At 37.4% G+C, this 24228-nt stretch overlaps 1 protein-coding gene and 1 pseudogene across 2 annotated transcripts in view; one reads left to right on the forward strand and one right to left on the reverse strand.

Annotated features, from left to right (window-relative positions):
• Positions 1–1496: 1496 nt before the first annotated feature.
• LOC138387341 (ras-related protein Rab-14 pseudogene) lies at positions 1497–2148 on the forward strand (annotated as a pseudogene).
• Positions 2149–16402: 14254 nt separating this feature from the next.
• The window catches only part of DCAF17 (DDB1 and CUL4 associated factor 17), a 39593-nt gene continuing 31767 nt past the window's right edge, over positions 16403–24228 (reverse strand). Inside the window, exons 10-14 of one of the 2 annotated variants that reach the window (XM_069471275.1) lie at positions 23322–23431; positions 20714–20801; positions 19880–19963; positions 17744–17899; positions 16403–16971 (exon numbers count right to left, since the gene is read on the reverse strand). In XM_069471275.1, coding sequence (XP_069327376.1) covers positions 16831–16971; positions 17744–17899; positions 19880–19963; positions 20714–20801; positions 23322–23431 — 579 coding nt within the window. In that variant the 3' untranslated portion in view covers positions 16403–16830. The remainder of the gene's footprint in view (positions 16972–17743; positions 17900–19879; positions 19964–20713; positions 20802–23321; positions 23432–24228) is intronic. The other variant, XM_069471286.1, reaches the window with a different exon arrangement.

A 24228-nucleotide genomic window follows, 5' to 3' on the forward strand; every position in this document is an offset into this window, starting at 1 on the left:
ATGCATATTACCTGGGTAGACAGAGTGTCCTGAATATGAATACTGTCATTGATTGTATGTTTATGAATTTAGTTAACTATAAGTCTCGTCACTTCCACGGTGATCCAAAGTTTCAACCTGTATTGAAATAAAATGGGTCCAAGGCATTATCTAGGGTCACAGCAGATAACTGGCTTTAGAGATAATTTAGATATAAAACTCCACATTTATAGTATCTACTTTAGATATAATTTTATTTAGTATATGATCCTATTGGACTGAGATAGGACGGGGAGAGGCTGGCAATACGCCCAGAGCTTCTCCAAGGTTATAAGTCCTGGGAAGAAAAGAATTTGAGTCTGGTAAGATTTCTGCCTTCTGGCTGTGGCTTGGGTAATTTTACCTGCCTCCTATAAAATGTGTAGAAGTGCTATGGAAGATAAAAACAGTGTTGGAAAAGGGGAGAGAGATATAAAATGAAAAATATGAACAGAAGGAAAATCCATTATATTTGAAAAAGTTACCAAAGTCAGCAAACTCTCAGGAGCTCAAAAACTAGGAACACAGGAAAGGAGCAGACAGCATGACGCCTCACGCTGGGAGCTGATGGGCAGGCACAGGCACTCCCTGGGCCTCCCCAAGCTGGAAGACACAATTAGAAAGATGAGGAGGTCTGGGGAAATATGGGAAACAGAAGTCGTGCTGTCCAGATGCAGGTGTCAACTGAACATGCAAGTATGAATATTATGGTATGCCAACTCCAAACAGAGTTAATCTGAAGCAGTTAAATTTCCCGAGTATGTCAGGACTGCCTGCAATTTACCGCAGAAACTAAGAACAGTCTGTTGACTTTGGTCCCACCAGAAAGCCCAGTCCTGGTTAGCTTTATGGGACGTTGACAAAACAATGTGCTATACTGGGGGATTTCATTGTTCACTCTGATCCTCCATCCACCTGGTTTTCTTAAAGTAACAGTTTCTTTTTTGTGGTGATCACATAGTTTACAATATAACATAAAACTGGGGCAAATGTTTCAATCCATGCAAAGAATGTAGATGTTTGCACTAAAACGTTTATAACATTCTAAATTCTCTTTATATGAGAATGAAACCACTGACAAAAGGACAAAAATGTGTGAAAATCATTTGTGAAGGCAGGAAGTTATCTAAATGTAATGAACTTGAAACTAGTAATGTGTAGACAGTACAAATGTGATGGTAAATTTTAGGAATTCGTTATTGTGAAAATGACACAATGTGGAAAAAGCAGAATTGTAGAAATTGTCTCACTTTAAATAGTTAGAAATCTAGAGGTTGGCACTGGCCCATGGAAGATCCTGAGGGAGCCGCAGGAGCAGTCAGTCTCTGCTGTCACCACCACTGCCTCCGGCCGCGGCACCTCTTGGCCAGCCCCTACCTGCCAGCTGCCCTCCCCCCTTCTCCAGCTGCTTCCACATTTCTCTTCCTTGTCCTGGGCCCACCTCCCACCCAGTCACCAGCAACCCCAACAGTGCCACCATGGCAACTGTACCATAGGACTGTTCTTACATCTTTAAATATATACTATTACTATTGGGGACATGGCAGTAGAAAAATCTTGTTTGCTTCATCAACTTACAGAAAAAAAATTATGGCTGATTGTCCTCACACAATTGGTGTTGAATTTGGTACAAGAATAATTGAAGTTAGTGGCCAAAAAATCAAACTATAGATTTGGGATAGAGCACGACAGGCGCACTTTAGGGCTGTTACAAGAAGCTACTATAAAGGGGCTATAGGAGCTCTTAGGGTGTATGAAATTTCTGGAAGAAATACATATAACCACTTAAGCAGCTTGTAGGCAGATGCAAGGAATCTCACCAATCCAAATACTATAATAATTCTCATATGAAATAAAACAGATTTGGAAGTATAGAGAGATGTTACCTACAAAGAAGCCAAACAGTTTGCTGAAGAAAATGCCTTATTCCTTGAAGCAAGAGCAAAAACAGGAGAGAACATATAAGATGCCTTCCTTAAGGCTGTCAAGAAAATCTACCACAATATTCAGGATGGAAATTTGGATCTGAATGCTGCCGAGTCTGGCACACAACACAAACCCTCAGCCCCGCAGGGAGGCTGGCTAACCAGTGAACCCCAACCCTAGAGAGAAGGCTTTGGCTGCCAGTGACCTCTTTGCCATGGCCCCTCATTTGACCTTTCACCTTGTCTGTTGGAATGAATCCTTTTTACTGCCTCGTTGTCTTCTGTACACCATATTAGGTTTAATTAAAAAAAAAAGAAAAAAACAAATTCTTGTAAAAACAGTTTAACACAATACTAAACTCTGAACAACTGTATGTCATCAGCTTATCAAAGGCAAGTAGAGTAACCTCTCCTGCATGGTAAATCTAGACCTTTTTCCCCTTGTCCTTGTGATAGGTATATCACCAATATAAGATTTAAACTGACCACTGATGCTGGACTTCACCATTTTTACCCTCCCTCTTTGGCAAGGCTTTGTCTCACTTTCCAGTTTAATTTGATGATATCTGAACCCTTTCTCCCCATCTTTATCTGTTCAAGTACGTCTGTTGTAACCCATTTAATGCCTTCTGATAACAGAGAATGGGTTCTATGACTGCTTTTCTGGTTGTTGTTGTTGCATAAATTTCCAGTTGTTTGGGTGGCATTTTTCTTGATGAGGTTTGCTTCCGTCTTAGCTTTGCACAGGGAAAATATCCATTTATCTTCTTGTTGTCAAAACCGCAAGGGGGTTTTAGTCTAGATCCAGGCTCATCGCACAAAGATCCAATTATTGAGAATAAGAAGATTGCCAAGGAAGAAAGGAATCTTTAATACCACAGATATTTCGTCTGGGAAGTGGGAGAAGCTGCCTGAAATCCACCTTTTCAACTAACAAAGATCACATGAGCTTTTAAAGGAAGGGCCATGTGCCCTGAGGCAGGCCAGTGGTGTATCTCACAAAGGACTAGAGCTTTGGGACAGGCCATGAGGGATGCTGATTCTTGGCAACAGGAATCTTGCTCAGGGGCTTTCAGAATCTCAACTCCTTTGTCTTGCAGATCATTCACTATTTCTGGGAAACAACTCAAAAGGTCAAGTGGTTAGTTAAGTGAGAGGATTATATAGGGGGCATTGAAATTTGGGGTCACTGAAATTTGTTCAATGGGAGGCTGGTTACACTCTCTTGTGCTTAATAAATAGCTTTATCTATTTTATACCATTTTATCCTTTTCTCTTCAACACAAAGTAAATATGTATAAAATCTGAAGGAACCAAACTAATGATACATTGTACATCTATCATTATTTTTTAAATTATTATTATTATATTTTGAGATAGAGTCTTACTCTGTTGCTTGGGCTAGAGTGCTGTGGCATCAGCCTAGCTCAAAGCGACCTCAGACACCTGGGCTCAAGCGATCCTCCTGCCTCAGCCTCCTAAATAGCTGGGACTACAGGCATGCGCCACCATGTCAGGCTAATTTTTTTCTATTTTTAGTTGCCTGGCTAATTTTTTCCTATTTGTAGTAGACACGCGGTCTCGCTCTTGCTCAGGCTGCTCTCTGAACTCCTGATCTCAATCAATCCTCCTACCTCGGCCTCCCAGAGTGCTAGGATTACAGGTGTGAGCCACTGGGCCCAGCCTGTGTATATTACTTTAATGAAGAAAATAAATTGATTACTAGCATTGGAACAGTATAAAATACCAGTTTGTACAGTATGACCCATATGTGACCATGTTACTCCCTTCCATTTCACACAAGGAAACAGATACAACTGCAGTTCACAGGCAGTACTGGCTCCACTCCTTGGTGCTGGCAGTGTTTGGGGACATTACACTAGAAAGAGCTCCTGGCGTCAGAGGATTAACACTAGCAGACTGTTCCATCTTTGCACTCTTGCTTACCTGCTGATTTTCTTAACTGTTCTTGTGCAATTGACAATGTGCTAACCTGCTTTTTTCTCTTTTTGTGAAGGTTTTGCATTACAGGCTTCATTCTTGCCTTACTGTATAGAAAAAGAAAAAAGGCTGGGTTTGTTACTGCACATTTCAAGCTTTTATACATTTATCTTCTTGGAATGGTCAGATTTTGAACCAAAGAGCCAGAACCACAGGTCTGATGTTAAGGGATTTTAAATTGTGCATTTTTAACATTATAGTGAAATAATTTAAGATATTCCTTGTGCTCATAGTATGAGGGGCTATTTCATGTCATGTTGGTATAAGTTATTTTTTAAAAGGGAAAGTGTTGGCCAGGCGCGGTGGCTCATGCCTGTAATCCTAGCACTCTGGGAGGCCGAGGTGGGCAGATCGTTTGAGCTCAGGAGTTCGAGACCAGCCTGAGCAAGAGCGAGACCCCATCTCTACTAAAAATAGAAAGAAATTATATGGACAGCTAAAAATATATATAGAAAAAATTAGCCGGGTATGGTGGTGTATGTCTGTAGTCCCAGCTACTCGGGAGGCTGAGACAGGAGGATCGCTTGAGCTCAGGAGTTTGAGGTTGCTGTGAGCTAGGGTGACGCCACGGCACTCACTCTAGCCTGGGCAACAGAGTGAGACTCTGTCTCAAAAAAAAATAAATAAATAAAAGGGAAAGTGTTTGTGAAAGGGGCGTAATTCTACAATTTCCCCAGTAATAGTTAAAGATCAATCCAATGAGTTCTCTCACTAACAGGCACCCTGCAGGAGTTCTGTTTTGCAAAACTTCTGAAAAGAGCTGAATGGAAGGAAAAGAGATGTAATTCTCTCTTTTTCAAAACAGTTTTTTGAGAATTCCTGAGTAAACAGCAGGAGAACCAGCTACAGCCTCAACTGTATCTCAAGGACAGAGTCACATCTCCTGTAATAATCCCTTCTCCAAGGAAAGGCAGGGAACCAAGTCTTAGACTTTGACACCTGCTGCCATTTTTGTTATCAACTGACAGCCATCACTATTTTTTTTCTCTTCGTCCCCCTTAAAATCAGTGATCCACTTGGCCTCACTGCTGGCACCCGCTTCTTTATCTTTGGAATGCCACCCCGTATCCCTGCTCTCTTCCTTTCCCCTTTCTTCCCCCCACCTCTTCTTGCTCACTCTCTCTCTCCTCTAAGAAGGATAAAATAAACTTTTTTTTTTTTTTTACTTTTATGTATTCTAATCTCTGCATGAGAAATCTTTCTCCATCCACACCATGAGCACCTACCAGGCTTTCCACCCTAACAGTTTCTTATGGTGTTTCAGTGCTTGTGATGATACAAAGTAAGTTATTACTTTGCATTTGGTGGTTTGGCCACTGAAAGAATACTGTATTGTAAGAGAAACAATCTTCTTTCTTTAGACAACAAACTTAATGTTTTACTAAGTTCACTTCTGTTGACTGACTTCTAAATGAGTTTATGGTTCCGTGGCTGGGAATTGAGAAGTTATTTGAAGTAGGTTAGGTAAACCTTGGCATATTATATGAAATGTACTCAGCTCAACTGCTGTGTTTAAAATACACATTTTAAATCCTTCTTTACAGATAATAAAACAAAAGTACTTCTTTCTGGGTTGTAAACATGTGGTGGTACCAGAGTATTGTACAGTCAAAGTTAAATAAAGTAGGTTAGGTAAACCTTGGCATATTATATGAAATGTACTCAGTTCAACTGCTGTGTTTAAGATACACATTTTAAATCCTTCTTTACAGATAATAAAACAAAAGTACTTCTTTCTGGGTTGTAAACATGTGGTAGTACCAGAGTATTGTACAGTCAATGTTAAATAAAGTAGGTTAGGTAAACCTTGGCATATTATATGAAATGTACTCAGTTCAACTGCTGTGTTTAAGATACACATTTTAAATCCCTCTTTACAGATAATAATATAAAAGGAAGGACATCTTTCTGGGTTGTAAACATGTGGTAGTACCAGAGTATTGTACTTTCAATGTTAAATAAAAGCCAAAATTAGAATGTGCAGAAAATAGGATTTGGTTAATTTATTTTTGTCTTTAACTTAAAAAAAAATAAGATCCTGGAGTAGACTGATATATTCTGCTAAAAAATCCATCCTGTTAGAGATAGAGACCAATGGATCAGAACAGAAAACCCAGATATAAATCTGATCTTTGACAAAGCAGACAAAAACATACACTGGGAAAAAGAATACCTATTCAATAAATGGTACTGGGGAAATTGGATAGCCACGTGTGAAGACTGAAACAGGATCCGTATCCCTCACCACTCACAAAAATTAATTCACGATGGATAACAGACTTAAACCTAAGGCATGAAAACTATAAGAATTTTAGAAGAAAATGTTGGAAAAAGTTTTACAGACGTTGGCCTAGGCAAAGAATTTATGAGGAAGACCCCCAAAGCAAATCACAGCATCAACAAATAAATAAATGAGATAAGATCAAATTAAAAAGCTTCTGCACAGCCAAGGAAACAATCAATACAGCGAACAACCTATAGAATGGTAGAAAATATGTGTATGCTATACATTTAATAAAGGGCTAATAACCATAATCTACACAGAACTCAAGCAAATCAGCAGGAAAAAAAATCAAACCACCCTGTTAAAAAGTGGGCAAAAGACATGAACAGAAACTTTTCTAAAGAAGATAGACTAATGGGCAACAAACATATGAAAAACTGCTCTACATCTCTAATCATCCGGGAAATGTAAATCAAAACCATAATGATATATCACCTAACTCCAATGAGAACAGCTTTTATCAAAAAAATCCCAAAACAACAAATGCTGTCGTGGATGTGGAGAGATAGCAACACTTATACACCATCGGTGGGACTGCAAACTAGTACAACTTCTATGGAAAGTAGTTTGGAGATACCTTAAAGAACTAAAAGTAGACCTACCATTTGATCCAGCGAACCCACCACTGGGTATTTACCCAAAGGAAAAAAGGACATTTTATGAAAAAGGCACCAGCATCCAAATGTTTACAGCAGAACAATTCACAATTGCAAAGATATGGAAACAACTCAAGTGCCCATCAATAAATGACTGGATTAATAAAATGTGGTATATGTATACCATAGAGTAGTACTACTCAGCCATAAAAAACAATAGTGAACTAATACCTCTGGTATTAACCTGGATGAAACTGGAGACCATTCTTCTAAGTGAAGTATCACAAGAATTGAAAAACGAATGCAAAATGTACTCACCATTAAATTGGAGCTAATCGAACAACACCTATGTGCACATATGGAAATAAAACTCATCGGAAATTAAGCAGGTGGTGGGGAAGAGAGGATGGGTAAATTCATACCTAATGGGTACAATGCATATTGTCTGGGTGATGGGCACACTTATAACTTTGACTCAAACTGTATACCAGCAATTTATTTAACCAAAATGTTTATACCCCTGTAATACTCTGAAATTAAAAAAAAAAAAAAGTCCTCTCCCTAGGCCAGTTAAAAAAAAAAAAAAAAAAAAAAAAAAAGAACCTATTCTGTTGAAGTGATCCATTTTACTTACACTATTGCATCACAACGGATTCACCCAGGAACCATGACCTGCTGGTGTGTGTATATTTACAAAAACAAGACAAACCACTCATTGGGATATAAGATAGCAATCACAAACTAAAGACTATGGCTTGTTTAGGTGTAATACCCTGATTCCCAAAGTTAGTTACAGTGGGTCTTACTATTTTTGTGTCAGAAGGATTTATTCAGACTGCTGTACTCTTTGATATGACAAAATGCTATTAATCTAAATATTTGTAAATAAAGTACCTGTATCTAGATTTGTTTTTTTGTTTTTGTTTTTGTTTTTTTAAAAGAAATCTAGAGGTCTCAGGTAGGTTCATCTCAAGAATTTAAAATTGGTCTAACATTCAAAAAAATTAATGTAACTTGCCATATTAACAGACTAAACCAGAAAAACCATATGATCATCTCACTACATGCAAAAAAAGCATTTGACAAACTCCAACATCTACACACAATAAAACCTAAGCAAAGTAGGATTAAAAGAGAATTTCCTCAAACTGATAAAGAGCATCTATGAAAAACCTGCAGCTAATATCATACTTGGTGGTAAAAGACTGAATACTGTCCCCTATGCATTGAATATCCATATGTAAAAAAGAAAGAGCTCTGATCCATACCTTGTACGATAAAAAAAGTTAAAAACTGCATCATAGATCTAAATGTAAAATCTAAAACTATAAAATTTCTAAGGGAAAACAGGAGAAAGTCTTTGTGATCTTGTATCAGGCCAGGGTATCTCAACCTTGCCACTTGTGGCATTTTGGGCTGGTTAATTCTTTCTTGTTGGTAGGGGAGTTATCCTGTACACTGTAGGATATTTACCCGCATTCTTGGTCACTCACCACTAGGTATCAGTAGCATCACAGCTGTGACAACCAAAAATGTTTCCAAACATTGCCAAATGCCCCCCCAGCTACAAAACCACCCTCATTTGAGAAGTAGAGCATGAGGCAAAAATTTCTTAGATACAATATCAAAAGTGTGATCCACAAAAAAATGATATATTGAACTTCATCAAAATTCAGAACTCTTCAAGCCACAGACGAGCAGGAAATATCTGCAAATCCATAAAGGATTTGTATCCAGAATATATAAAGAACTTTTACAATTCAGTAAGAAGAAAACTCAGTTTATTAAAGGTGCAAAAGATTTCACTATGTCATCAAAATGATATACACATAACAAATAAACATGAAAATGTGCTTATCATCATTAGTTACGAGGGAAATATAAATTAAAACCACCTTGAGAAAGGCCGGGCGCGGTGGCTCACGCCTGTAATCCTAGCTCTCTGGGAGGCTGAGGCGGGTGGATCGCTCAAGTCAGGAGTTCAAGACCAGCTTGAGCAAGACTGAGACTCCGTCTCTACTAAAAATAGAAAGAAATTATCTGGCCAACTAAAATATATATAGAAAAAAAATTAGCCGGGCATGGTGGCATATGCCTGTAGTCCCAGCTACCTGGGAGGCTGAGGCGGTAGGATCACTTGAGCCCAGGAGTTTGAGGTTGCTGTGAGCTAGGCTGATGCCACGGCACTCACTCTAGCCTGGGCAACAAAGCGAGACTCTGTCTCAAAGAAAAAAAAAAACAAAAAACACCACATTGAGATAGCACTACACACCTATTAGAATGCCTAAAATTAAAAAGACTGACCATACCGAGTACTGGCAAGGATAAGGAATAACTGGAACTCTCATATACTGATAATGGAAATACAAAATGGTACAGCCATTTTGGAAAAACAGTTTGGAAGCTTCTTTAAAAGTTAAGCATATACTGATAACCTAGCCATTCCCTCTTCAGTATTTACCCAACATAAAGTATAAGTCCATACAAAGAACTATACACAAATGTACATAGTAGCTTCATTTGTAATAGCCCAAACTGGAAGCAACCCAAATGTCCATCAAAAGGTGACTGTACAAACTGTAGTTACACCGATACAAGGGAGTACTACTCTGCAATAAAAAAGAATGAACTACTGATATGTGCAATACACATGAATCTCAAATTATACTGAAAGAAGCCAGAAAAAGAGAGTACTTACTGTAAGATTCTATTTATAAAAAATTCCAGAAAATGCAAACTAAAGTTACAGAAACAGATCAGAAGTTGCCTTGGGAAGAGGAGACAGAGGGGCTGGAGGTAGGATTACAAAGGATCAGGAGGAAACTTTTTGGGGTGATGGGTATATTGATTGTGGCAATGGTTCCATGGCAAAGCTTATCAAATTGTATACTTTATTTTTTTTTTATTTATTTATTTTTTTTGAGACAGAGTCTCACTCTGTTGCCCAGGCTAGAGTGAGTGCCGTGGCGTCAGCCCAACTCACAGCAACCTCAAACTCCTGGGCTCAAGCGATCCTCCTGCCTCAGCCTCCCGAGTAGCTGGGACTACAGGCATGCACCACCATGCCCGGCTAATTTTTTGTATATATATATTTTAGTTGTCCATATAATTTCTTTCTATTTTTAGTAGAGATGGGGTCTCGCTCTTGCTCAGGCTGGTCTCGAACTCCTGAGCTCAAACGATCCGCCCACCTCGGCCTCCCAGAGAGCTAGGATTACAGGCGTGAGCCACCGCGCCCGGCCTGTATACTTTATTTTTATTTTTTTAGAGTCAGGGTCTTGCTCTATCACCCAGGCTGGACTGCAGTGGTATGATCAAGTTCACTGTGACCTCAAACTCCTGGGCTCAAGTGATCCTTCCCCTGCTTCAGTCTCCGGAGTAGCTAAGACTATAGGAGCATGCAACCACACCCGGCTAATTTTTAAATTTTTTTTTAGAGATGAGGTCTTGCCCAGGTTGGTCTCAAACTCCTGGCCTGAAGCAATCCTCCCGCCTCAGCCTCCCAAAGTGCTGAGATTAGAGGAGTGAGCCAGCATGCCCAGCTCCAAAATTATCACTTTAAACATGTGCACAGCTTATTGTATATCAATTATACCTCAATAAATCTGTTGAGAAAATTTAAAGATCTCTGATAATTCTAAATAATTTGATCTTATTTGCTGACATCTTTTATTGGATTTATCGTACTTGCAAAGTTGGCTATTGTAATTCTGAGAAAATAAATAATTATCCAAAATCCTTTATGAAACTCAAGTTCAATATTGCCTCTAACAAAGAATGACACTAGTATCCATGAAAACAAAGAGTTAAAGGAGAGTATCAGACAAGTCTTAAAAGCTTTTGGTGATTTGAATCCTCCCTTTCATTTTTATTGCCTAATAATCTCATGGGGATTCTACCTGAGATCCTAGTGTCCTGTGCATGGTATTTTTTAGTGTGCCTATAGCGGAGGCTGACATTTCCCCTCTCCTGCCTGTACCCCTATATAGGACTCAAATGATAATGAGCAAATGAACTGAACCTGCAAACTTCGGAACAAATTCTAGGACACTTATTTGAGAATCAAAATGAACAAAAAAATAAAGACTTTCAAAATTTTGAGCAGCTCTGTAATAATTTGATATCAGAACATATGAAGCCTAGAATATTATAGTCAGAAAAGGATAAAGCTTGTTTAACATGCTTTCATATTAGAGAAAAATATGACTTGACATAACATGAGCCCACAACTTTTAAAGAAAAAGTCATTTTCTGCTTTTATTACAATGATTTCTATAGCCTCTTTTCTACTGCCATTTTGTCCAGCTCCAATAGTCATATAAAACAGTCAAACATGTGCCCTCAGAACCCAATTTTGTTCCTGAATGTTAGTCTCCATTAAAGGAATCAGAGTTCTGTGGTGAGCAATGTATTCCATGTTTAAGAAAAAATAACTCAAGCTGAGTCTGGAGGTATCTTAACCATTATCACAAAGGATGTTTTCAGCAGTTCCTGGGGAGGGGGAGTTGTTAAAAAAGGATAAAGAGATAGACTTGACAAGAGGGTTACTAGGCACAAGAAGGAACAATCTGATTATCAACCAGAAATGATTACACACCCACCATAAATGTTAAGATAAAAAAGACTAACAACTACAAATATTGGAAAAAATATAGAGCAAGTGGAAGACTCATATATTGTTGCAGGAATGTAAAATGGTACAATCTTTTAGAAAAAAGGTCCGGCAGTTTTTTATTAAACTAAACACACACCATCCCAAGGACCCAAAAATTCCATCCCTAGATATTTACCCAAGAGAAATGAAGACATATGTTCACAAAACATTTGTACAAGAATGTTCATAGCAGCTTTATTCATAACAGTAACCAAAAAGAGCAGAAAGAGCCCAGGTGTCCATCAACAGGAAAATGGAAAAACAAACTGTGACATAGTCACACAAAAGAATACTCAGCGATAAAAAGAAATGAACCACTAATACATGCAACAACATGAAAAATCTCAAAAACATTATGCTGAGTGAAAGAAGCATTATGCTCTGTATCATTTTACTTATATGCAGTTTTAGAATAGGCAAATTTAACTCGTGATATAAAAGAATCAGAACAGTAGTCATACCTGAGGGGTGGGGAGGGGATAGACTAGGAAGTAGAATTGGGAAACTTTATAGGATGATTGCAATGTTCTAAATTTTGAAGAGTTTCTGCAAAGGCTCAACAAATTTATACTTAAGATTTGTGATTTTCATTGCATATAAATATTAAATCAAAAAATTTAAAAACTAAATATGAAACTGTAGTTAATGATATGCATCTGAAGTATTAGGAAGAGAATTCTTTCAATTTACTATATATTTGAAAATTTTCATCATAAAATAATGGGGAAAAGCTCTCAGTTGGTCTTTTTTTTTTTTTTTTTTTTTTTGAGACAGAGTCTCGCTTTGTTGCCCAGGCTAGAGTGAGTGCCGTGGCATCAGCCTAGCTCACAGCAACCTCAAACTCCTGGGCTTAAGCGATCCTACCGCCTCAGCCTCCCGAGTAGCTGGGACTACAGGCATATGCCACCATGCCCGGCTAATTTTTTCTATATATATTTTAGTTGGCCAGATAATTTCTTTCTATTTTTAGTAGAGACGGGGTCTCGCTCTTGCTCAGGCTGGTCTCGAACTCCTGACTTTGAGCCATCCACCCGCCTTGGCCTCCCAGAGTGCTAGGATTACAGGGGTGAGCCACCGCGCCCGGCCTCTCAGTTGGTCTTAATCTTTCTTTCTTTTGAGACAGAGTCTCACTCTGTCACCCTGGCTAGAGTGAGGTGGTATCATCATAGCTCACAGCAACCTCAAATTCCTGGGCTCAAGTGTTTCTCCTGCCTCAGCCTTCTGAGTAGCTGGGACTACAGGTAAGCACCACCATGCCCAGCTGATTTTTCTATTTTTAGTAGAGATGGGGGTCTCACTCTTGCTCAGGCTGGTCTTGAACTCCTGACCTTGAGTGATCCTCCGGCCTCGGCCTCCCAGAGTGCTGGTATTACAGGTATAAGCCACTGTGCCCAGCTGGTCTTATTTTTCTATTACATATCATTTGCTTGAAATACAGTATTTTTTTCTGGTCTTGTTTTTTTTTTTAATTGATTTTTTTTTTTTTTTTTTTTTTTTAGAGAGAGGGTCTTACTCTGTCATCCATGCTAGAGTACAGTGGTGTTATCGTAGCTCACTGTAACCTCCAACTCCCAGGCTCAAGTGATTCTCCTGCTTCAGGCTACCAAGTAGCTGAGCTACAGGCCCAGGCCACCATGCCTGACTAGGTTTTTAAAATTTTTTGTAGAGCCAGGATCTTGCTATGTTGCCCAGTCTGGTCTCAAACTCCTGGCCTCCCAAAATGGTAGGATTACAGGCATGAGCCACCATGCTCAGCCCTATTCTTTCTGTAAAATAGAGATTCTATAGCAAAACAGGTACCAGAAATTAGCCCCTGAATCTTCCCTGGGGTTCTAAAAGGTAAATGATATATGTAAACATGGTAAGAAAGAGAATATAAAAATTATTGAACAGGAAGTTGAATTATGTTAAGAATAATTACTAATACTTGTATTTATTATTACCACAAACAAAATGAAAGTATCATTTTTTTTTTTTACAACTTCTAACCACTGAATGAAGAACCATCTTTTCTGTCATGTGTGAATTGTGAATCATCCAAACTTTGCCTAAAATTTGGATATTCAATCATCATTTAAAAAAACACTTATTAAGCACTTTCCTATGTACTCAATATTATAATTGTCAGTATGTTAATATCCATACTGGGAAAAAATAATATCCACTGCCTTTTGAGAAGTTCGGAGGAAATTTGGCATAAATTTGTGTCAAACAAATCTGGATGTTTTCCATCTCTGCACTTATTAGCTGTGGGACCTTAGGGAAATTAATTTCTATAAGTCTCACTTTCCTCATGTGTACCAAGGAGAAAAATAATGGTAGTTCATACCTCACTTGGTTATTGTGAATATTAAATGAGATGACTCATTTTACATGTACTGTATTACAGTGACTGATAAATAGAAAGTAATCAATAAATATAAATTATTAAAAAAGAAGTGTGTATAAGACAAAAAACATTCAATTAGTAGAAGAATGCAGAGTGTCTTAATTTGTTTAAATAGAACAATATCATCTCCTTACTAGGGAGTTCAAATAGGAAATGTGATAGGATTTGTTTTGTTTTCTCCCAGAGTTGTGAGAAATATTATAGAAAGTCAAAGAACAGTAAGCTTCCTGCACTGATACTGTGAGAACATAGAAACTTAGATTAAGGAGTGCAATGCAGAAATGCATCTCTTTTCAGCTTCATGCCTGTACTTGCTGAGAGAACATACCCTGCTTCACCTGGGCTTAAATACTCAGAAATGTTTCGTACCTGTCACTAGTACCTGTCAAGTATGTGGGCACATAGGTAGAGTCTCTAAAACAGTCAGGTGAAGAGGGGGTTTAAGGTAGGCAGGAGGATATTGAGCACCACTCCCCTCCATCCCTAAGAGAATGGCAAGAATGTCTGGCAGATGGCAGAATGAGCAGCTGTGTGACAACACTGTGGGGAGCTGGGAAGACCATACCTTTTGGGAAAGCATATTGCATTGTCTCCTGCCATGTGTGGTATTCAAATTTCCCACATTCTTTGCTATCCTCCACATCTTTTGGTATCTTTTTATTAACAATCATGTAGCCCACATTCACACATACTGTCACCATTGGCCGAATCTAAGCTGTAAGCAGTTTATCCATCTAGTTGGGGGCATAGCTCTTCTGTTTGTTACACTGCCCACAACTCCCTACTGTCTTTCTTTCCTGGCCCATATGGCATTTAGACCATGTTTGGCAGGGGTAACACACTGGGAGTTTCTTGGTGGTCATTTCATATATAGACTAGATACTTCCACCCCCACTCTCAACACCAAAAAAGCAGTCAAGAAGCTCAGATATTTCTCAAATCTGTATCTGAGTAGATGAATTTCTATCATTTCATCCGAAGAAGGCGATGACTTAAAGGAGAAGGAGAAACTCAATAACCAGCTTAAAAAAAAAAAATCTCTGACAGGACTGAAGTCTAAAGATACCCTATTCTGAAACACTCTTAGAAATGGAGAGTAAACATTCTGCTTTCACACAGCTTTGCATCTGCTTTGAAACTCATACAACATTGGTTTCTTTCTTTTCTCTGGTATTTTCACTCTACTCTTACTGATCTTGTTTTTTTCAAGATGTAAATTTACTGGGCAGGACTGTTTAGATATAGCTAGTGTCTAATTGAAAGTTTGGGGCAATAGCTAGCACAATGCAACTATTTAACTGCTCTGTAATCATAATTATATCTCTAAAATGCTCTGAAGGCCTCAGATATTATATTAAATAGCACTATTAAATATGCATAAATGAGGATGGACTTTTCAATTAGTAGATGTAAAAGTATTAGAATTTAGTATAGGAAGATAATTTTTTCATCTTGCTCACAAAGTAATCACTTGTACTTTCCCAGATGGTTATTATACACAGGATCAAATTCAGAAAGATTATTTTTAGCCCATATAAAAATATTTTCCCTTATTCTAAAATGTTAGCAATCTTTTCTGTTGCACAAAAGTTTTAGGTTTGTTCCCTCTATTTCTTTTAAATTTATAGATCCTGCTAATACCTCAAATGTGAAATTTATTTGCAAATTTTCAAGGCCAGAATTCACATCATTCTTAACATGGGAACAAGCCAAAACTAAAGGAAAAACTGAAGGATTTTAATGTACATCATCAAAGCTAAAATTCCATATTTTAATCTTAAACTTGAATCAGCAATGATTTTTACTGCTGTTTCCTTTCTTTTTTTTTCACTAGTTATTCTTTTGAGGTTGAATCAGAGAAATGTGCTGAACATGTGCTCTGATTGCAAGCAACTGCATTTCTCAAAAGGAAGCACAAAGAAACTTTCTCCCTTTACTTAGGTTGCCTTTATTTAATATTCTGAAGAATGATTATTGAAAAGTTCAAAGATCATATTTAGAACTTTTCTAACAAAAAAGAAAAAAAATATTCATTTTATAACTAAGATAGCCAAAATTTCTTTCTGGCTAATCAAGTAACTCCCAAGCTAGTAAGAACTCCTCCTTGGACTTTATCTACTCTTCCTCAGAGAGTAGAACTGGTGTAGGCGAGGGTACCTTTATCTTACTGCATAGGTATGCAAACGTTATCTATAAAAATTGGAAGATTGACTTAATGAATTGAATGGTGAAATGAGAACATCTTTAGATATATTAGGAGCTAAGGAGGATACATATCACAAAAAGTTTCATTTAAGGTTTGCTTGGAATCTTTTACATTAGTCTATAAGTGAAACACAAATATTCAATGGGAACATCAAGCCAAGAGAATAAGACCATGGAAGAAAAGATAGTTTGGGAACTAGAATCAGTTCCTGATACTACGTACAAATGCAAAACATATGTATACACAGATATATAAGATTTTTTTTTTATAAAACTGTGATTACATGTTTTTGGCTCAAAAGAATGCTTTCACATTACACATCTCATTTCTCATCCTTAAGCAAAGTTTGGTATAGAGGATATAGGATTTCTTTCTGTATCTTTAGTATGTTTATTTTTGTCTCTCTCCTAGCCTTACCAATCAAAATTCCATACCATCCCATAAGAACCATGTTAAATACCTTCCCATCAATGATCCTCTCCTCAACAACTGAAATTAAGCTGTCCTTTTCTGTTCCCCAGCATTTTATATTTACATTACCACCTAGCTGAAAGTAGACTTCTTGGGACAGCATTCTAAAAAGTCATTACATAAAATAAAGTCCTCACAACCTTCTACAGCAAGAGTTTAAAAAGTCTGAAGTCAACACAAAACCTTTCTGGAAAATACTGGAGACTATGCCATGCAGATAGTACAGAGGAGGATTGGAGACAGTGTTTGGCTAAAAGTCTCTTAAGTTAACATTATCTCACTCTTTTTAATAACTTCTGTTTATGGTTTCCTCTTCTTCCCCAGTGTCACATACCATCTGGTAAACATAGCAGCTGAAGACCCTGTTGGGTTTCTGTTCTATGTGTAGCACCAAGTCTCTGTCAAAGTAGACTTCATGGCTGTATGTCTGTAATAAAAATACAATCATATGGAATCTCTTTTTCACATAACCATATTCACTACTGTGTCACTAAAATGCCACAGCACTTATGCTAGGGATCTTCAAACATACACTTAGGGGCAAAACAGTTGCCAGAAATAGGTTTATTTTTCATTATTTGTAGATATACAGATTACTAATGAAAAAACACTCTATAGAATATAGAGAATGAAAAGAACTCTGGATTCAATAGTCTAAATACCCAGATCTTATTGTCAACACTGCTACTATCTATTTCATTGTGTGACCGCGTGTGAGTTGCTAAACCTCTCGAGTTTTCCATTGATAAAATGAAGCCTGGATAAAATAATGTCTACTGTTCCCTATAATTTTTATATGCTATAATAGTTAAAAGATCAGACAAACGGTTCCAAGAGTACCTGAAAACCCTACATGACTAGATATGATCTCTATTAAATAATTATGGAAATTTATCACATATACTTTAGTTTTTTTTAAATGTTACCAAACTTGGGAGAAAATCAAAGACCAGAGTAAGGAAACAGCAGGAAAACACATAAAGTTTTATCGTTAAGGCCACTGATAAAGGGGTATCCCCCTAGTGCCAAGAGGAGGAAGGCTTAAGAAGTACTCATTTTGTCCTGTGTATAGGACAATAAACTCACGTGGTCGTGGCATACATGAATCTGGACTGACATGAACACAGTAACATCTGTTCTAATAAATGACACCTATAAAGAAAACTTTCACAACTTTGTATTCCATGGACTCTACTTACCACATCCCATGACTCCACTAGTGGAATGCTTTTAAGCAAGGTTCCATATTCATTACAGTGGAAATCCAAGTGAGCTTTGCCTTCAGCATCTATCTGAGTAACGGCTACCACGGAAAGCAAATCCAACTCATCTTCATAGTCCACAATTTTGAAAGTCTAGGGGATAGATAGATAAAATGGAGGGAAAGAGGGGAAAATTCCAGTTACTCAGTTAGGATTATTCCTACATTTGTAGTTTAACTATTCTATTACTTACAAAAATACAGGAGAAGGAAGAATGAATGAGTGGGATAATAGGCAGAAATACGTCTCTACTTATATGTCTAGTAAAACATCAGTCCCAAGATTTTCAAGAGTTAAACTCTATCCTACAGATTTTGGCAAAAAGAACCAAGTCTATGTAGATCTCAGGCAAAATATAATGGAATTCTCTATAAGGATAGCAAACAAGAGCTTCTCCAAATTAAAAAAAGGTATTCAGCTGCTGCCTCTGACATGTGTGTTCGCCGATTCCTGGATTAGACTAAATATTAGTATATGAAGCTCAGTTCTGAAACCTGAAGACTGTTCACTGAGCTCTGAAAGTTCTCACACCAAAAAACCCAAAAAACAAAAACAAACCCCCCTCCCCCAAACCAGTCATTTCAAGAAAGGATAGCCTATCATATAATATCTAGGACTTTATTTTCCATCTTTTTTGTTTTTTTAATAAACCCTTTTTGGTTCTCTAAAGAAAGCAAAATGGCTGTTTATACTTGAGGGAGTGTATGAGGAACTAAAATCCAACCCATCGAATGCGACTGGGTCAAGAGAGGTTAGCTATGATAAAGAGAAAAACCGCAGAACTCTGTCTCAAGAAAGAAAACCTGGGACTCCAAAAACCTCCTGGGAAGCAGATTAGCACTCAGCCATCCAGGGACGGACCACAGGAAAGCACACATTGGCTGAATGCCTGGCATCAACTTTAAAGACAGGCACAGCAAGTTTCTCTTAATCACCACATACTAATCCTTCATTTATGTTTGGTCAAACTGCTCTTTAATCCATTGATGTTTTCTGCCTTTAACATTTTTATTACCTGTGGTTCCTTTTTATTAACTTTTTTGCCTTCATCTTACCATGGTCAAATTTCAAAGGGTGACTTCTTACCTGTGTCAGTGATTTTATAAATTTAAGGCACAACTCCTTTCAACTTTTCCTTTATAGGCTAAAAGATTTAGCTTTTTAATTTCATGATATCCAGCATCTCTCTCTTTGCTACCACCTCTTCCCTCTTAATTATTCATGCTATCTGTCAGTAATTTTAGTACATCTTTTTTTTTTTTTTTTTTTTTTTTTGAGACAGAGTCTCACTCTGTTGCCCAGGCTAGAGTGAGTGCCGTGGCGTCAGCCTAGCTCACAGCAACCTCAAACTCCTGAGCTCAAGCGATCCTCCTGTCTCAGCCTCCCAAGTAGCTGGGACTACAGGCATGCACCACCATGCCCGGCTAATTTTTTTTATATATATATTTTAGCTGTCCATATCATTTCTTTCTATTTTTAGTAGAGATGGGGTCTCGTTCTTGCTCAGGCTGGTCTCGAACTCCTGAGCTCAAACGATCCACCCACCTCGGCCTCCCAGAGTGCTAGGATTACAGGCGTGAGCCACCGCGCCCGGGCTTAGTACATCTTTCTTGAATATAGTTTTATATACAGAGTAGGGAACTTTCTGCTTTGTTGAGGACTCCCTCCTCACATGTTCCTCCTCTGGCCCATAAACATTAACATATCCATGTCTAATAAGTAAAAAATAAGGCAAAAACCTAAAATTCATTAGGATATAACCCAAGAATTTTCTAATAAGAGATTTCCCTAGAAAGTATATACTTCAACAAAACAAAACAATAAGCTAATAGTGTTTTCAAATTATTTTAGTCCTATGAACCTTTCTGCAAACAAAATTTTATGAATAATTCCAATATGAAAGGACAGGATAGTGGGGCTGCTGTGTTGAAATAGCACACACAATCCTATTCACTCAACCTGTAGGGAACCCCTCAACCCCAACCTCTACCTCAGGCTCTGGGAAGCATTAATTTGAAACTCATAATGTAAGTACACACTGGTTTGGTTTGTTAGCTGTGGCTAAAGTAATACCTCTTGTTCTGGGTCATCATCCAGAAGGTGAAAACTTTTTTTTACCACCCGTCCAGAAGCTGTAACAGTGAATAAGTTTTCATTCTATCATAGGGAGAGAAATAAAAAGATATGACAAGTCCTCTTATATGGAGTCAAAGGCAAAATTACATTAACAAATTTGCTAAAACAAAACTAACCAACCCTTTTCCAGCATCCACAATTCTTTCCTCAACTGAGAAAATCCTGAATCAGATTTCTCATCCTCCAGTTAGCAAAAAATACTTTAGTAAAGTCTTTAATGAATGAAATACCAGAATAGGCAATAAATAAATAAATTAATTAAAAGGTTATAGATTTGCTGCTGCTTTGCCCTTCTGAACTTTGCCTTAGTACAGCACATTTTAGAAATTTCCCTCCCCATCATTTTCTTTGTGTTCTTAATATATACACTAAAGGAAAAGTACCATATGGACTTAAAATATGGTATGTGATTTTTTACCCCAACAGCTATAAGTTTATATAATTAATTAGACCCAAAGGTTGATAATTCAACAATAAAACTTGAAAGAGAAATAAGGATAAGATAAATTCAACATAATCAACTGTCTTCAAATCTCATGTACACACGGCTAACACTGGCTACCCATGTAGAGGAAATGCATAGACTTTTATAGGGTTGTGCTGTTGTTTTCAGCCATATTTATTTTCTTTAATTTAATTTTAAAAATTTTTACATAGAAGAGATATAGTAAAATGTTTTCAGCTATATTCAAGTGCAAATACATCTGCATGTTATATTGTCACATAGAAAAACAGTGATATACAAAGGATTTTAAAGTACTCTAGACTTACTTTGTTCTCCCTGTTGGCCAAAATGACAAAATCTTCAGAGATCTGATGTTGAAAACTATTATTTTCTATTTCAGTTAGCTTTAAAACTCTAAAAAGGAATAAAGGATTTTGAGAACTAAGACTTCAAAACACCATCAAAGTGCCAAAGTTGAACTACTGAAATGAAACTCAACAAATAAAAATTAAAGTAACAATAATGAGTTAGTTCTCTTCTCCTCCTGATTAGTCTGCAATACTAATGTACAATCACTAAAAGTCCATAAACGCCTTCAAATTCAGAGATTTTGTTAAACAGAAAAATGTAGTAACTGTGACAATAGTTGCAACTGAAGTAGGTAACGAAATAGCTTGCTCAGGCTTAAGTCATCTTCCACGCTGGCTTAATGCAAATTACTCTGAAGAACCTCATCTCTGCCACCCTGTAATAGGTCTTTAACGTTTCAGCTTTCACAATGGCATTACAACAGATATTTGCATTTTTATTTCTGAAGACAGAATGAGATATTTATGAATAACACTTAGAGTTAACTATGAGAGTGTATCAGCAACTAAATCTAAACTAAGAGAGTTTTCATGATAGAGTAATATTTAAAAACCACAAGTGACTATACTTTTTTCTTCGGATTAGTCATATTTAAAGATTTGGGTTTCCTGAGTGCCAATGGATCAAGCTTATTAAGGAAGAGAAAATAAAATAATTTGCTCACCACCCATGCAAATCTGTTCACATCATTAACAAAGCTTCAAAAGCACAATTTTTCTAAGCTCAGTCTCAAATGCAAGCAAAGAGACAGCAGAGAGAAGCAGCTACTGTGACCAGGGGGAGCTAGAGGCATCAGAGTTAACAGAGACAAAGAAATCAGATAATATTTTAAATTACTCATAAGTTATCTTAATTAGTGCCAATATTTAAAAGTGCCTATCTTTTCAAACCTGGAAAAAGGGTACACACTCTTATGTGCCTTATTTTCTTAAACTCAAACTAATATGGGTGGTAAAGATTAAAAAGATAGGTGTTAATAAACATTAAAAGTAAGGCTTACTGAAGCTGAATCATAGTTTAAGATGTTTTGTAAAAGTTAATTTTATTTATCAAATAATAGATCCTCCTTCATAATAGATCCAGAAAGGTAGACTGATGATCATGAAGTATATTAAAGAATAAAGAAGGCAGATGCTTCCTTTCTTATTCAGTAAGTACTTACTGAGCATCTACTCAGTGCTGGGATTACAGGTGTCAGCAAAACATACTCTTTCCCTGTCATCAAGGAATTTACAATATCAGACTTAGATATTTAGACAGATAATCACACCAATAATTACTTAAAATTGTTCCAAGTGCTACAGAGAAAGATTACACAGTAGGTGCAATAAAAATACAATGGGCAAGCAAATCTAACGAGGTATCAGGGAAGGTCTCTGTGAAAAAGTGACATTTAAGCTGGGCCATAAATTATGAATAAAAATTAGGCAGAAGAACAGGTAGGGGAAACAGACTCCTAACAGAAGGAGTAGATCCTCAGCTTTCTGAAAAGACAGTATGGCTAAAGTTAACTGAGTGAGAGGAGGGTCTTTCAGACCATGCTGACTACGTTGGTCTTTATCCTAAGAGCAATGAAAAGCCATAAAAAGATTAAAGCAGAATTCACTTGCTTAGGTTTTTGTATTTGTCCATGTTTTTAAGAATCATTCTAGCTGCTGAGAAGAAAACAGAGTGGATTCCGGAAGCCCTGAAAGTAGGCTATTACTATAGTTAGCTAGTGATAACAGTGGCCAAAGGCAGAAATAGGCAGATTTAGTGTATATGTGTATATGAGACAGAGAAAAAAAGAGAACGAATGTGAGTGTTTAAATGTATATATACTGATGAAAGACAAGGTGTTAAGAAGGTGTCGAGAATGATTTGGGATTTCTGGCATGACATTAGATGAGAGGTTTGGGCTAGTATATAAATTTTGAAATTTTGGTGCATACATGATTTTTGAAGTCAAGGGAATAAACAGGATCATGCAGAAAGGGAATGTTGAGTGAGAAGAGAAGAGGGCCTAACTCCTGAGGACATCCAACAATTAAACTCCCGGTAGAGGAGGAAGAGCATGCAAGGATACTAAAAGAGATAGTTGAGAGAGGGAAGAAAATATTTAGGAGAACTGTAGTGTCAGGGAAGCCAAATGAGTGTTTCAAGGAAGGAGAGGTCAACTTGTAGGAGATGTGTGCGTCCTGAAAGCAAACAAAGTTAAACAAGGTTTACTTCAAACAATCCACTACCATTCCTGTTAAAGCTGTCTTTCCGAACAAAGACAAATCATCTTCTTTCTTATTAATCCTAGAGAATTAAGACTTGTTAAGGAAGCGCCAATCTGTAATTCCCTTTCACTTACATATCACCCACCAAAAGCTTCTTCAAATGTAATATTTATAAACAATAATGATGGAGCTGAAAAATACTAATAAATAAGGTTTTCTAGTTGCCAGTCTCTGAGGAAGCACCCTACAACAAGCTTATTATTTCCATAACTGGCTCAATAGTTAGGCAGCAAAAATAAAGATGCCAATAAATGCTACCAAAAGCTATCTTTAACTTTAAAGTGCTAATGAAATTACTCACTTGACTTGATTTGGACCAACATGTATTATTCTACCAGAAGCATCAGGATGGAAATAGATCCAGTCAGATTCTAGAGAACAACACTCCATTTCTTGGATCCCATTTTTTGCCTGAAATTGAAAAAAAATTGAAGACAAAGATTAAAGGAAAACAAAGTAATTTTTAAAATCTAACACAGTGATAGATCAGTAACTCAAACGTACAAGGAAGAAAATATTAACCAGTTGAACTGGGATGTATGTGAGGGCTGAATGAAGATGTTCAAATTTGAGAAATTTAGAACACTTAAATTCAGAAATTTCATGGATTTACTCTGTACCAGACATTGTACTTCACAAATAATAATGACACAACAGTTACCATATCTCAAGTATCTACTTTGTGTCAGGAACTGCAACAAATGCTTTACAGTCACTATTCATTTAATCTTAATAATACTCAAAGCAAGTATCATTATTGTAAGGCTGGTGGCGGGCACCCCTGCCCTCCCTAATGGAAAAAGAAGAAGCCCACGACCTGCCAAGGACAATGTCTGCAAGGCCCAGCTAAGTTAAAGGATGACCACACCTGGATGGTTACCCTGATAAGAGTCTCGGTTCCTGGAGTCCACAGATACCACCGGCCCCTCCTATTTCTCAATACCCACCCTAAAACTGCAAGGGACAATTCCTTGTTCTCCACACCATAAATCTTCCTGCCAAAGAAACCCCTACCCCCATCCCTAAAAACATATATAAACTCACTCAGACTTCTGGGCGATGTGACTTTTTGGGTCTCTCTCTCCTGGGACCCGAAAATCTCGCCCAGGTCCCTCTCTTGGGACTTGTTACCCTCACCCAGGAGCGCCCTAATAAAGCCTCTTTACTTATCCCTTTCAACTCTGCTCGTCTTTCTCTGGCGCCGGCCA

This window comes from Eulemur rufifrons, chromosome 1 (assembly GCF_041146395.1).
Source record: "Eulemur rufifrons isolate Redbay chromosome 1, OSU_ERuf_1, whole genome shotgun sequence".
In the NCBI taxonomy this organism is placed as follows: domain Eukaryota; kingdom Metazoa; phylum Chordata; class Mammalia; order Primates; family Lemuridae; genus Eulemur; species Eulemur rufifrons.